Source organism: Podarcis bocagei, assembly GCF_964188305.1.
Source record: "Podarcis bocagei genome assembly, chromosome: 6".
In the NCBI taxonomy this organism is placed as follows: domain Eukaryota; kingdom Metazoa; phylum Chordata; class Lepidosauria; order Squamata; family Lacertidae; genus Podarcis; species Podarcis bocagei.
This window is the reverse complement of record NC_138130.1, coordinates 75,171,791-75,185,471: the sequence shown is the minus strand read 5'-3', so window position 1 is coordinate 75,185,471 and position 13,681 is coordinate 75,171,791. Positions and strand designations below refer to the sequence as shown.

The following is a 13,681-nucleotide window of genomic DNA, read 5'->3' as shown; positions in this document are numbered from 1 at the left end:
ATTCCTTAAATATTTGTAGCTTTGTCTCCATTGTGTACAGCAGAGTATATTATTATATTAGAGTAATCGGACGGGGGAGGGGAGAAAAAGAGCAAGCTGCTCATCGATGTTACTTCTTACTATGCTGCTGCTGCGCAGGCGCTCTGAGCCGAAGCAGGTTTTGAACTCAACTTCCCAGGGATCTTGGCGCGCCTTTCATTCGGTTGCTTAGCAACCGGCGTACACCTGCCATGGAGCCGAAGGGGGAGCAGGAGGCGAAAGACGCAAAAGGTACCCCCATTCCCTCCCCTCTCCATTTCCCGCCATTACCCAGACTTGCCAGCATGGGGTTCCCCTCGAAACTACCCCTTGCTCTCAGTAACGTTGGCAACACTCCACTAGTATGGTACACTTTAAAGAAACAGTCGGAAAAATACCTTTATAGGGCGAAACTGAAGCGCCACGAAGTCGTGCGCGAGCTTTCGAGGTCACCAGGGTTCTTCAAGCTGGACACCGAAGGGTGTGGGGTGCGCGGGGGGGGGGGTTTACCAGACTGCAATTTCAATATGCCCCTTCATCCCCCCTCGTTTTTGCAAAGCATCATCCAGGTTGAAGAAGTGTTCTGGTGAATTTACAGGAAAGCTTGCTCACGCCGCTTTCTGGTTTCAATCCATTATTGCCAGCAGCTGTTAGCTTTCGAGTTTCCTCTCATGTAGAAACGCTGCTGCTTGAAGCAGTTCTGTTCTTGTTTTAGAGAACTTTCAAATATTCTTCCCCTCTACAGGCTGTAAGGTAAGAAAATGCAGAAGTCCAGGACAGAAGAAGAAACCGGAATAGGAGTCTCCAATAAAATACATTTTATTTTATTTTAAATTTTATTTATGCTTTTCAAGTTTACACATTTCACTAATTTTACAATCATTTTAACATTTCAAAACGACTTCCTTCCCCCTCTTTCTGTTGTTCCTGATATATTTTTGATATCCTCTGCATATTCAAATTAACTTAATTTGCTTATTTATTCATCTACTTTAAATATATACTCTTATAAAACTGCAATAACATAAAAACTGCTGCGACAGATGAAGCAAGCATGGCATGATTCTGCCAACTTGCATGAGAAATTTACATTTCAGTTTGCCCCAATCAATACTGTACTTCCAATTGGAAGATCCACCATACTTTATGATTTTGCTTTGCAGGCCAGAATGAACATTCAGAAGAAGGAAAGGGGTCACCTTCAGAGGAACAGAAGGAAAAAGCAAAGAAGGTAGCTGATGGTAAGTATTGCTTGCACATTCAAATTATGCTAGATAAGAATGTGTAGTGATTTCTGTGTTTGGGAGAGAAACATTTCCAGGGGGTCGTTCTGTAATTTTACTGTTCAATGTTTAGGTGTCAAAGGACAAAAGTCAATAGTTTGAATCGGTCCTTATATTATATACTTACAGTATTTAGAATCAGCCCTCAAGCCCCTGAGGGCCCCAAAATTTAACCAATAAACAATATAAATTTAATTTAACCAATAAACAAATAAAAAGTATATTACAAAACATCATACAACATATATCTTTGTTGTATCATACAACATATATCTTTTTACAGTGAGAAATAAAGAAATAAAGTTACAGTGGTACCTCGGGTTAAGTACTTAATTTGTTCCGGAGGTCCGTTCTTAACCTGAAACTGTTCTTAACCTGAAGCACCACTTCAGCTAATGGGGCCTCCCGCTGCCGCCGCGCCGCTGGAGCACGATTTCTGTTCTCATCCTGAAGCAAAGTTCTTAACCTGAGGTAATATTTCTGGGTTAGCGGAGTCTGTAACCTGAAGCGTATGTAACCTGAGGTACCACTGTATGCTATAACCTGTTTTACGTCTCTTCCCTCTCCCATGCTTTTTAATATATGGTGCTTTTACAGTTTATATGGATCTGGATTTTCCTGTGTTTTATTGCACCAGTATAATAAAGGGGCTACATCTTTCAATAAATTGGTTATCTGATTGTCTTTCTTCTCTTATACTGATGTTTGCCGATACAGTGGTACCTCGGGTTACATACGCTTCAGGTTACATACACTTCAGGTTACAGACTCCGCTAACCCAGAAATAGTTCTTTGGGTTAAGTACTTTGCTTCAGGATGAGAACAGAAATCGCGCGGCAGCAGTGGGAGGCCCCATTAGCTAAAGTGGTGCTTCAGGATAAGAACAGTTTCAGGTTAAGAAGGAACCTCCGGAACGAATTAAGTACTTAACCAGAGGTACCACTGTGTCACCATTTTGACCACTTCCCATACTCTTCTAATCCAGCCATCATGAACATCATAAGAACATTAGAATAGCCTGCTGGACTGGGCCAATGGCCCATCTGGTTCAGCATCCTGTTTTCACAGTGGCCAACCAGATGCCTGTGGAGAACCAGGGAGCAGAACATGAGCACACCAGCACTCTCCTCTCTTGTGGTTTCCTGCAACTAGTACTCAGAAGCACTGCTGCCTCCAAATGTGGAGGCAGAGCATTATCATGGCTTGTAGCCCTTAATAGCTCTCTCTTCCATGAATTCGTCCAGTCCTCTTTTAAAGCCACCCAAGTTGGTGGCCTTCACTGCCTCCTGGGGGAGTGATTTGACAATGCGCTGCTTGAAGTACTTTCTTTTATCTGTCCTAAATCTTCCAATATCCAGCTTCACTGGATGTCCCTGAGTTCTAGTGTTATGAGAGAGGGAGAAAAGCTTTTCTCTCTTCACTTTCTCCATGCCATGCATACTTTTCTAAACCCTTTCCAGCTCTTCAGTATCCTTTTTGACATGAGGCAACCAGAACTGTACATGGTACTCATTGTGTACAGATGTGGTTACACCATCAATATCAGGCTTCCTCAACCTCGGCTCTCCAGATGTTTTGAGACTACTATTCCCATCATCCCTGACCACTGGTCCTGCTAGCTAGGGATCATGGGAGTTGTAGGCCAAAAACATCTGGAGGGCCAAGTTTGAGGAAGCCTGATCAATATGTATAGCAGCATTCATGATATTGGCAGTTTCATTTTCAATTCCTTTCCTAATGACCCCTAGAATGGAATTTGCCTTCTTTATGGCCACTGCACACTGGGTTGACATCTTCATTGAGCTATCTAATATGACCTTAAGGTCTTGCTCCTGGTCCTTTCCCTCCAATTCAGACCCTATGAGGTTGTATGTGAAATTAAGATCTTTTGTTCCAACATGCATCTAGTGTAGGAGCATCAGTTTCCCTCCAGTTGTAACTAAGGCTATGCATACACCATACATTTAAAACCACGACTTTCCCCAAAGAATCCTGGGAACTGTAGTTTTATCCCGCCCTGCGCTACAATTCCTAGCACCCTTAACAAACTACCATTGCCTTGATTATTTGGTGGAGCTCATGTGCCTTAAACATATGGTGTGTATGCAACCTAAACTTCAGTTAATAGGTACTTTATCATTTTTCCATCTTCTGAAAGGACAGTATCTTTTATGTATCTTAAAAGTGGGTTTACTGCTAAGGCATAACCTGTTATACTCTCAGTTTCCATTAATACTGCTATCCAGAAATATCTTCTTATTGGGCATGGCCAGAATATATGCAGTATGTTAATTATCTATTCATTTATCTAATTTAAAATTATACTTTTCTTCTTTTAGGAATTTCCTCCAAAAAAAAAGTTTATATTCTCCAGGTCCTAAACCTAGCAGCTGCTTGAGTAAAGCAGCTCAGCTGGTAGAGCATTTGGTTTCACAGTGTGGCACATTTTATGGGCAGCCCCTGTTGGGAGTTTGTTTTGTCACTGCTTTAGCCCTTACCTGCGTTAGCATTAATTGCATCTTGTAATTTAACCTTCTGCTCCATGATACAGATGGCTCTTCTGATATCAGTTAATTATTTGATTTTAGGGAAACAGGGAAAACATTATAGCATATGTATTTAAATAAAGCAGAGTGGAAAGTAACATAATTTTCTGTGTGCAGAAAAGACCCCGTCTCATGTAATTCAGGAAGAAGAAAAGCTTTTTGAAGATGAAGAAGGCAGTGAAGGCTATGGTGATGAAGGCAAGTATTGCTAGCAATCTTTGGGTTTGACAGAGCATTCCTACTGCCTCCATGTTGATGGATGGGGTAGGATTAGGATGGCGCCTAGTTGCCTTCTCACCAGCCCCCGCTGGCAAAGAGAAGTGTTGATGGTGATTATAGGTTTTTCCATGGAGTCCCAAGCTTTCCCCTAGCAAGTGGAAGGCTGCTGGTGCCAGTTCTCCCACTGGTAGGAGCCAGTGGTGAGTCTGAAATGGGGCATTATGGTTTTTGGGTAGGAGGTTGAAGGCCTTAGGTCCACTGAGTCCACAGCTCTGAGGATCCTGATCCATGAGCTCCTCAGTTGTGTTAGCCCGCAGCTAGCACAGCTGAAAGAAAGAGAAAGAAAGAGAAGGAAGGAAGGAAGGAAGGAAGGAAGGAAGGAAGGAAAGAAAGAAAGAAAGAAAGAAAGAAAGAAAGAAAGAAAGAAAGAATTGACACACTCCCCATGCCTTCTACTCTGGCCAGTGTGAGTGATCAGATGCAGCGGTGATCAGATTAAATATAGAACTAACTTTGGGGATTTGGGCAGGATGGAATTCTTGATTGCAAGATATTGCTTACAGGACAGCTCAAACTCTGTGTTTAAAAACTGACCACAGTGGCCATGCTAGCTCTGAGTTTTATTTATTTAATGTCCTGTCCTTCAGCCCAAAGGTGACAATCGTCACTTTATAATTGGCCACAAATGCTACTATCTTGTCTGTCTGAAAATTATATGCCTTTCTTCTTATTTTCAGCCTTTGCAGACTGAAAAGTGGTGTCTGTGTGCATTTATAAAATTATTGTTGATGTTTTTGAAATCCAGAAGAGGAAGAGGAAGTGGAGCCAATACAACTTGAAAAGCCTCCAGAACCGGTGAAGAAGAAGAAAGTAAAGGTAGAGAAGAAAATCTCTGAAAACTTCTACTATAACTATGAGGAGTTGTGTGCACTACCATTTGTGACTCCAGATTCTGGCATTCCGCTTGACATGCTCAGTCTCATGTATCCACTTTTGCTAATAAATTAATAAATGGTAGGATTTTGATTATTTGGGATATGAAGGGAGAAATACAAGCTGCAGAGGAATTTGTGTACTAGCCAATACGGGAAAAAAACGACCTGGCCATTGTTAAGAAACAATTGAGAGTCGTTGGCAATGCAAGAGAACAGTCCTTTCCTCCTGCCCTGAGGTGTGAACAGAGACTGGAGATTTGAAAGGTTGCCAGGTTAACTGGGTGTGAGGTGACAGGAAAAGACTGTTTTTAGCAAGATGTGCTAGGAAGAGAGAGAGAGAAAAGACAGATCCATCTTGACTGACTGAAGGCAGGCTGATAGAGAGGCCTCTGTCTCCATCATTGCACTGCTGGGTGGGGTGGGGTGGGGTGGGGTGGAACAAGACCCTCTTTAGACGACCATGCTGTAAGATCTGGGCTACCTCCATTTAAACTCAGGTGTAAATATGAGAATAAATCATATTTCTTAAAGCTACGACAGCCTCCACTACCTCTTCAGTTTTCCAAAGGAGCACAGACCCTGGTTGAGGGCCAAGACCTCTGGAATCCCGTGCATGGCTTGGCAGGGATTGGAGTGGCCTGTAACAATATAATAAGGCCATACTAGTGAGAAATTTTACATCCTCCCCAGTATTTCCCAACAGATTGGCAAAATAACAAAGCCTGCACTATTGCTGTGTTTTGTTCTCTCTGTTATGTAAGGGATCTTTTGCCTTTTCTTTAATAGAAAACATTTAGAAATTGCACAGTACTTGAGGGCCACAGGGACCTACATTGGCAATATGGTTAAGCCTGAAATTTTTAAAAGGATGGGTGGGCTACATTTTTTCTAGAGCTTCAGCTCTTTTCTCTCATTTATATAAAAAGCCCCTATTGTGTTCCCAATACAATTACAATACAGTGCATTGCACTTTTCAGGAGACCTCTGGATTTTTATTGGTGGTAGTGTTATTACATGGTCAAAATAAACCCCGTGATGGCATCACTTTTCCTTAGTGAGTGTTCTTCAGTCACTCTTTCGGCTATGACTGCACTAGACGGGCAAACATTCAGATGTTGGATAGTTACACTCTCCTCTACATAGCTGGCAACCAACTCGTACTGCTGAATTTGCTAATGAAATCTCAGAAATATCTCCGAAGCACATGCGGTGGAGGGATTGGAGTAATCACGGTATGGCATTTTTGTTTTATCTTGTAAGGTATATTGCTTGAGATCTTCCTTGGTAGCAAAATAAACAGGACTCTTGGATTATGAGAATCTCTCAATCTGAGAAATATTTTGGCCGGTTCTTCACACATTAGGTAGTGCGTTTAGCTATTGCCCTTATCTAAGACTTGAGTTAATTTTGTACTGTGTGAGATAAATATATATTTTATAATAGCAGCATACCTACTAGGCTGTCCTATTGATATTCATTCATTTTAGGCTACTGCTGGTTTCAAATGTTATGCAGGCAGTAACAAGGTATCTTGGATTACAGAAAAGCTCTAACAAAGTGGACACTGTTTTCCCAAGCTATTACACCTCTCTCTCTGTCCTTAGACTTTGAAAGACTTGCAGTCTTGGTGGAACACAGTATGGGGGTTGAGGATATGCTGCCATTTTCCAGAGGGTAGCTGCAACCATATTTGTTTCAAGCAGTGCTTCCAGATGATGGTCAACTACAACTGCCATCAGCCTCAGCTAACATGGCCAGTGATGAAAGATGGAAGTTGTAGTCAAACAGTATCTGGAGGCCGCTTCATTGGCTGTCCTGGACTGAAATGTAGGATAGAAGTCAAATGAACTAAACTAGCAAATCATTACTTTACTGGATAAATGCAGAGTGAAAAAGGTCTTTGCTTCTACTAGGTACATCCTAATAAAACCTACTTTGCAGTAGGAGAAAAAGGATGGAAGCCAAACATGATTATCTATGAATACCCTTCCTTAAGGCCATACAGAGTATTACGAGGTAGGTTAAAACATAAGCCGTCTCACAATTTCAGATTCATGCTGAAGAATTAATGGTCACAGAAATAGAAGCAATTTTCCCTTTGATATTTCTTGTATGAATACACGGAGATTTGTAAGTAGTCACTCTCTTTCTTTTAAATATCTGCAAGTGATTAAGAAGAATTGGCATTATTATTTACAGAGTCATATGCCATGTTCCCTTTTTCTGTGTTCATGTTCGAGAAAAAGCAATGGATGCATGGCTAAATGGCCAAATATTGAAAGAAGGATGATAAAGGAATTCTATTCTTCATTACTGGTTTATTTTTTATTAGGTGGCTATCACTCTGGAACATAAATGCAGTTCAATAGCTTTTGAGTTGAGTTTTTTTATAAAAAAAATAAAGCTGACAAATCAGTTCAATGGTATCTCTCACATTTGCTGTGATTTCAGTATCCTGGCACTGTGAAATTACTCACTGTGGGGGAAAGGAAAGGCTTATGATGCGTGCGTGCACATGCACACACAGATACTAGTGTGTGTGCGCGCACACACACGTATTTACTAGTATCTGGGACTCAGAGACAGAATTTCTACAAGAGCTGAAGGCTCAAGGGTAGATTATCACCTGAAGCCTTTGTTTTCTCTCTCTTCATACAGACTGTCTTCATTGTTCTCTATTTTATGGTTGCTTTGTACTGTTTAAATGTACTTAAAATAGAAGCAATCTGTTTCATACTTACTTCAAAAAAATAATAATAATTTACAATATGTGCTAGTTGATTGGCTAGCACATTGGTATGTTTCCTTGAACATTTATATTGCATTAAGAAACCTGTTATATCACCTTATTTCCAGGTGGAACTGAAGAAGCATATGCATTTGCTGACTTTAATCGTTCGGGTACTTTGATCGCCACAGTTGGGAGCAGCCCTGACTATATGTTAACAGTTTGGGATTGGAAGCAGGAAAAGATTGTACTGAGATCGAAAGCATTTTCCCAAGATGTTTTTAGAGTGACCTTTTCTCCAGAAAATGAAGAGCAACTCACCACATCTGGTTCAGGTCACATAAAGTAAGCCAGCAAGTAGCATAGTTTTATCTCAAGGAACTAGAATGCCACAAAGGCATACATGCATGATGACTAAAAGGAATATTTCATCGGTAAATGCATCACACTAGAAAGCTGCACCTACCTTAACTGTACATTAAAATTTAATTATCTGTATTAAAACATTCCTGTTACTCAATGAAGTCCACATTTTATTTAGCTGCCCCAAAACATTGCGGGTACGACATGCATTTTATTTATTTATTTTAAAATCAAGCTAGCCTTCTGCACTGGATTGGCAGTGTCCTAATTTTTGTTTCATGCTGTAATATAGTTATTTATAATCTTCAGACAATTGAAATGCCAAGACGGGCTCCTTGTGTAATTGGCTGCCCTTGAGCGCAGCACCCTTTTCCTGGTGCTCGATGGTGCTGTCGCAGTGAGCTAGGAGCACTGGAAAGTGTAGTTTTGTCAGTACTCTTACATGGTGCTCCCCATGCCTGGCTTCCTGCTGTGGAAGCACTAGGTGGAGAGAAAGAGAAGCCTTACTCTTATCCTCTTTCCCATTGCCAGAATTGAAGCAGCAGAACAGTAGGCAAGCACGCAGCAGATGACCACAAAATAAACTGAGCTGTTTCCTGATGTTAGAGGGAATAACTCACCTAATTCTGTGTCATTAGAGGCAAAATGGGATGGCTGGGCAATGGATGGCAATATCACAAATAAAATGAGCTCTGGACGATGTCAGAATTATCCTTCTTCTAACTAAAATAAACCAAAGTGTATAAAGATACATGTTGGGATTAAAAACCGCTTAAATGCCCAGATCCATTATGTGAATAAATTACATATGTCAGAGTCCACCTGTACTATAGTTATAAGGCGCAGTCTATCACACAGTTGAGACTTCTTAATTTCCACCTATTTCAATTGAAGCTGCATAAATTTGCAATAGATTGTGCCTATAATTCCCACAGACAAATTGGTTTGGTTCACATATAACTCCAAACTGTGGTTCAGGGTTTACATGCATGATCCTTGGTGTTTGTGTTCTCCCCTTTACCCTGCTCTCTGGCATAAGAGCAAGGAGGAGATTGCAAGCTTTCATGTTCATTTTCAACTAACCAGTCGCTCATTCCATCTGAATGAAGATCAGTAGTTAGGCTTACCTGTGGTTTAGAAACAGTCCACCTTCAGACCATTCATTGCTTATAATCCTGGGTTCCATCCCTGAATTGTAATTAGCACTAACCTCAGTTCATTCGAAACAAGTAACAGCAGTGGTTAGTTGGAAACAGAAATGAGAGCTCCTCCTTGCATTTGTGCTGGAGGAGAAGAGGAAAATGGGAGAGTATGCAGTCCTAAGGACCTCCCAGACCATGGGTAGGCAAACTAAGGCCTGGGGGCCACATCTGGCCCAAGCACCTTCTAAATTTGGCCCGTAGACGGTCCGGGAATCAGCATGTTTTTACATGGCTAGAATGTGCCATTTTATTTAAAATGCATCTCTGGGTTATTTGTGGGGCCTGCCTGGTGTTTTTAAATGAGTAGAATGTGTGCTTTTATTTAAAATTCATCTCTGGGTTATTTGTGGGGCATAGGAATTCTTTCATTCCCCCCAAAAAATATAGTCCACCCCCACAAGGTCTGAGGGACAGTGGACTGGCCCCCTGCTGAAAAAGTTTGCTGATCCCTGTCCCAGACTCATCCTTATAGCACTAAATGGTGGTTTGCATCAAAATGCAGCCAATTAGTGCATGTGAAAGGTTGATAACAGTCTGTTTAAAGACCAAAAGAACCCTTCAAAAACACTAATAGAGCTTTGATTTTTATGTGACCAGGTTTTGGAAGATGGCGCTTACTTTCACTGGTCTGAAACTACAAGGAGCACTGGGTAGGTTTGGAAAAACAGCATTGACAGACATTGAAGGGTATGTGGAGCTGCCAGATGGGAAGGTGAGAAACATTTCTGTCTACTCAAACTTTTCTGTATGGTAAAATGGGCTCCTTTGTTCTCTATTCACATTTGCCCTGACCCAGATTTACAGGACATTGCTGTGTAGAAAGGCATAGCCTATCCAGTGTCTGCTGCTTCTAAAAATGATCAGGAGCTTATTCTGTTTTTAATGAGGTTTTTTTTTTTTTAAAAAAAGCAGCTGGTAAACAGCGGATACGTTTTAAGAATTGGTGGGATATGTCCCCATAGACTGATATCGATCAATAGTTGCAGTAACTGAGATTTCTGAATTGTTTTTAAAGGCACATCCTTGTATAATGCAGTGCCCACCCCTCTTATGGTTTGTGGCAAACCACTTAGCTGTAAACAAAATAAAGATAAAGAGCATAAAGAAATACTATTGCAGCACTTAGAAAGCAGCATATGGTTGAACATTATCATTGGACTTATTGTTCCAAAACATTGCAAAAAAAAATACTTAAAAAAGTAAACAAACCTGGGATCTGTAGTTTACCCTTCACATAGCAACAATTCCCAGTATAGTTCCCGGGGTTCTTTGAGAGGGAAGCATGTTTCAAATGTATGGTGTGCCTGCAGCCTTGGTCTTACAAACATGCCTCATTTGCCATTTTCCTAGCAAATGTATCTGTTGTCTGTAAAAACTTGGGATGTAACTTACTTCAAACGTAATGTGTCCTTCCCTGTATCCCTTTCCAGATATACATCAATATGACAGAATACTAATGCATTTTGTTTTGTCTGCATGTAAGGTACTTTCAGGGTCAGAATGGGGCAACTTGTTGCTCTGGGAAGGGGGCCTCATAAAAGTGGAACTTTGTCGGCCTGGCCGTAAAAATTGCCACAACGGCCCAATTAATCAGTTAGTTCTGGATGAGGGAGAGGTGGTCACTGTTGGATCAGATGGATATATTAGGGTGAGTATTTTCCTAAGTCTTTCTTTGGGGGGGGTATGTGTTTTCTTAATATGTTTCTTCTTTATACACTTAATATTCGAGTGTACCCAGGATTATTCATGGGTTGATGGTACTGTTTACTCTTCTGCACTTTGTATCAAACTATTAACAGTGGGATGCGGATGGCACTGTGATCTAAACCACTGAGCCTCTTGGGCTTGCCGATCAGAAGGTCAGTGGTTCGAATCCCCACGATGGAGTGAGCTCCCATTGCTCTGTCCCAGCTCCTGCCAACCTAGTAGTTTGAAAGCATGCCACTGCAAGTAGATAAATAGGTACCACTGTGGCGGGAAGGTAAACGGCATTTCTGTGCGCTCTGGCTTTCGTCACAGTGTTCCGTTGTGCCAGAAGCGGTTTAGTCATGCTGGCCACGTGACCCGGAAAGCTGTCTGTGGACAAACACTGGCTTCCTTGGCCTGAAAGCGAGATGAGTGCTGCAACCCCATAGTCTCCTTTGACTGGACTTAACCGTCTAGGGGTCCTTTACCTTTTTTATTAACAGTGACCACTGGTTTTTATTAATGAGATTCCTACTCAGGTGGTAGGTTAAGCTTGCCCTCCTGTGCCCAAAGACAGGAAATGCAGACAGGTCTTTGACCTTTAGTCACCTCTCTCCTTCTCAATCTATTTCCTGTCTTGGCCTGGAGCAGACTTGTGTACTGACAAAGACCTGTTTGCATTTCCTGTCTTTGGGAAAAGAGGGCAGCATAATCCATCATGTAATGTGTTCAACACCTTTGAGCATGGGTAGGCAAACTAAGGCCCAGGGGCCGGATCCGGCCCAATCGCCTTCTAAATCCAGCCCGCGGATGGTCCGGGAATCAGCATGTTTTTACATGAGTAGAATGCATCCTTTTATTTAAAATGTATCTCTGGGTTATTTGTGGGGCCTGCCTGGTGTTTTTACATGAGTAGAATGTGTGCTTTTATTTAAAATGCATCTCTGGGTTATTTGTGGGGCATAGGAATCCGTTCATTCCCCCCCCCTCAAAATATAGTCCAGCCCCCCACAAGATCTGAGGGACAGTGGACGGCCCCCTGCTGAAAAAGTTTGCTGACCCTTGGATTTGAGAAATGCCATTCATGTATTCTGTAACATGTTCTTGACACAATAGTAGCACATTAATGATGGTTTTACCCTTCTTGATCAATTCTGTGATGCTTCCCAAGTTGGACCACATGATGGCTGTCAGAGAGGCAATAGCACAACAAAAGTGAGACAAGAAACCCACTAGGGCAGTTGTGAAATAGGAAGTTGCAGGAAGTGCATAGCTTGGAATTAAAGCGGTTATGGCTACCCTAAAACTTTTGCAGGCACAAATAGCTTTGAATGCGGGATGACCTATGACTACCCCAATAGTGACATAAGCACGCATAATAAAGAATGCACAGTGAAAAGAACCCAAATAGATGTGTTGGTTAATGTGCCTGTTGTTTCTTGTGTAAACAGAAGAGCCCGCACAGCCTCAGAAATAACTTTCTCCCTGTCACAGTCCTGACAAAAGTTGCCTCTCTGAAACTGCTTTCTGCATTTGAAGGGAAACATCAATTGACACCAGTGACATCAACTGAGGCTTCCCTTGAAATCCAGATAGCATCTTCAAGAGGCCATTTTTTTGTAAGAAGCACGGTAGGGAGAGACAGGTTTAAACTATCCCCTCCCATCAGTTACATGTGAATGAAAAATCCTCTTGAACTGCTCCTTCCCTTAGGTTTGCTCATATTAGCCAAATTTTCACATTTAATGCATTGGTACTGGCATTTGGCAACCATAGATAATATTTTCTTTTCCAAACTCCATGAAGGTTTGGGATTTTGAAACAATAGATACAGCTGATATTGTGGATGACACTGGACTGCTGGAGGTGGAACACATTAACGAACTTTTAGTTGGCAAAAATGTAAATCTGAACTATATGGTGAAAATTCATGAACGTGGAGAACCATTTTGGTATGCTCAGGTAAGCATTGTTTTAGTCCTCCCCTGTGGTATATAGGGTTGTGTTGTTGTTATCTTTTAGGATGCGCATTAGTCAGTAGAGAATGTAAGCCCTGATTCAGTGGGGCGCACAACCCTTTTTCATGTGTAGGATGTGATGATGTCATGGTAATATTTGAAGCTAAAGCAAAAAACCAGCCACCAAACTAGAAAATTCCACCGTCAGGCGAAACAAAAAATAAAAATGGAAAGAAGGAATAAAACTCCAGGGGCTTGAATGAATCTTATTCCAGACCTTGCAGCTTGGAGGAAGGGCAAGGCTGAGCGTTCAGTTCTCACTTCCTTTCATACAGTTCCTGTTAACCCTAAGGGGGAACCTCGCATTGGCACCACTAGGATGTAAGAATAGTCACTACAGGGATGTGAATCTTGATGGTTGTTGGCAGGGAGAAAAGGCTAAGCCCCTCGTGCACCATTGTCCTAGTCGGGCCTCCTTTTGCCTGCTGTGTATGATTTCAAAAAAAATTAAAAACAGTGACGTGGGACAAGTTAGTTGTTGATTTGCTTGGGAAAGTGCAGCTAAATTTCTCTGAACCTAAGCCAATGTGTTTCGGAGAGGGATGTAAATACTGTTTGAAGTAATAGCCAAAAGCTAAGTGTGTTTTTCTTCTTCTCTAGGATGCCAATGGAGCCATCTGGAAGCTTGATTTGAGTTTCACAAATGTTGTAAGTTTTCCTTTCTGTTTTGTTCCCCTGCTTTC

General features: G+C 41.6%; 1 protein-coding gene across 2 annotated transcripts in view; it reads left to right on the top strand.

The window, feature by feature from the left end:
- Positions 1–149: 149 nt before the first annotated feature.
- Positions 150–13,681, top strand: part of CFAP44 (cilia and flagella associated protein 44) — a 44,762-nt gene continuing 31,230 nt past the window's right edge. The window contains exons 1-11 of one of the 2 annotated variants that reach the window (XM_081198864.1): positions 150–270; positions 1,182–1,259; positions 3,965–4,045; positions 4,872–5,049; positions 6,071–6,233; positions 6,915–7,017; positions 7,858–8,074; positions 9,892–10,006; positions 10,778–10,942; positions 12,787–12,942; positions 13,599–13,646. In XM_081198864.1, coding sequence (XP_081054990.1) covers positions 231–270; positions 1,182–1,259; positions 3,965–4,045; positions 4,872–5,049; positions 6,071–6,233; positions 6,915–7,017; positions 7,858–8,074; positions 9,892–10,006; positions 10,778–10,942; positions 12,787–12,942; positions 13,599–13,646 — 1,344 coding nt within the window. In that variant the 5' untranslated portion in view covers positions 150–230. Of the gene's footprint in view, positions 271–1,181; positions 1,260–3,964; positions 4,046–4,861; positions 5,050–6,070; positions 6,234–6,914; positions 7,018–7,857; positions 8,075–9,891; positions 10,007–10,777; positions 10,943–12,786; positions 12,943–13,598; positions 13,647–13,681 lie in introns of those variants that run through there. The other variant, XM_081198863.1, reaches the window with a different exon arrangement.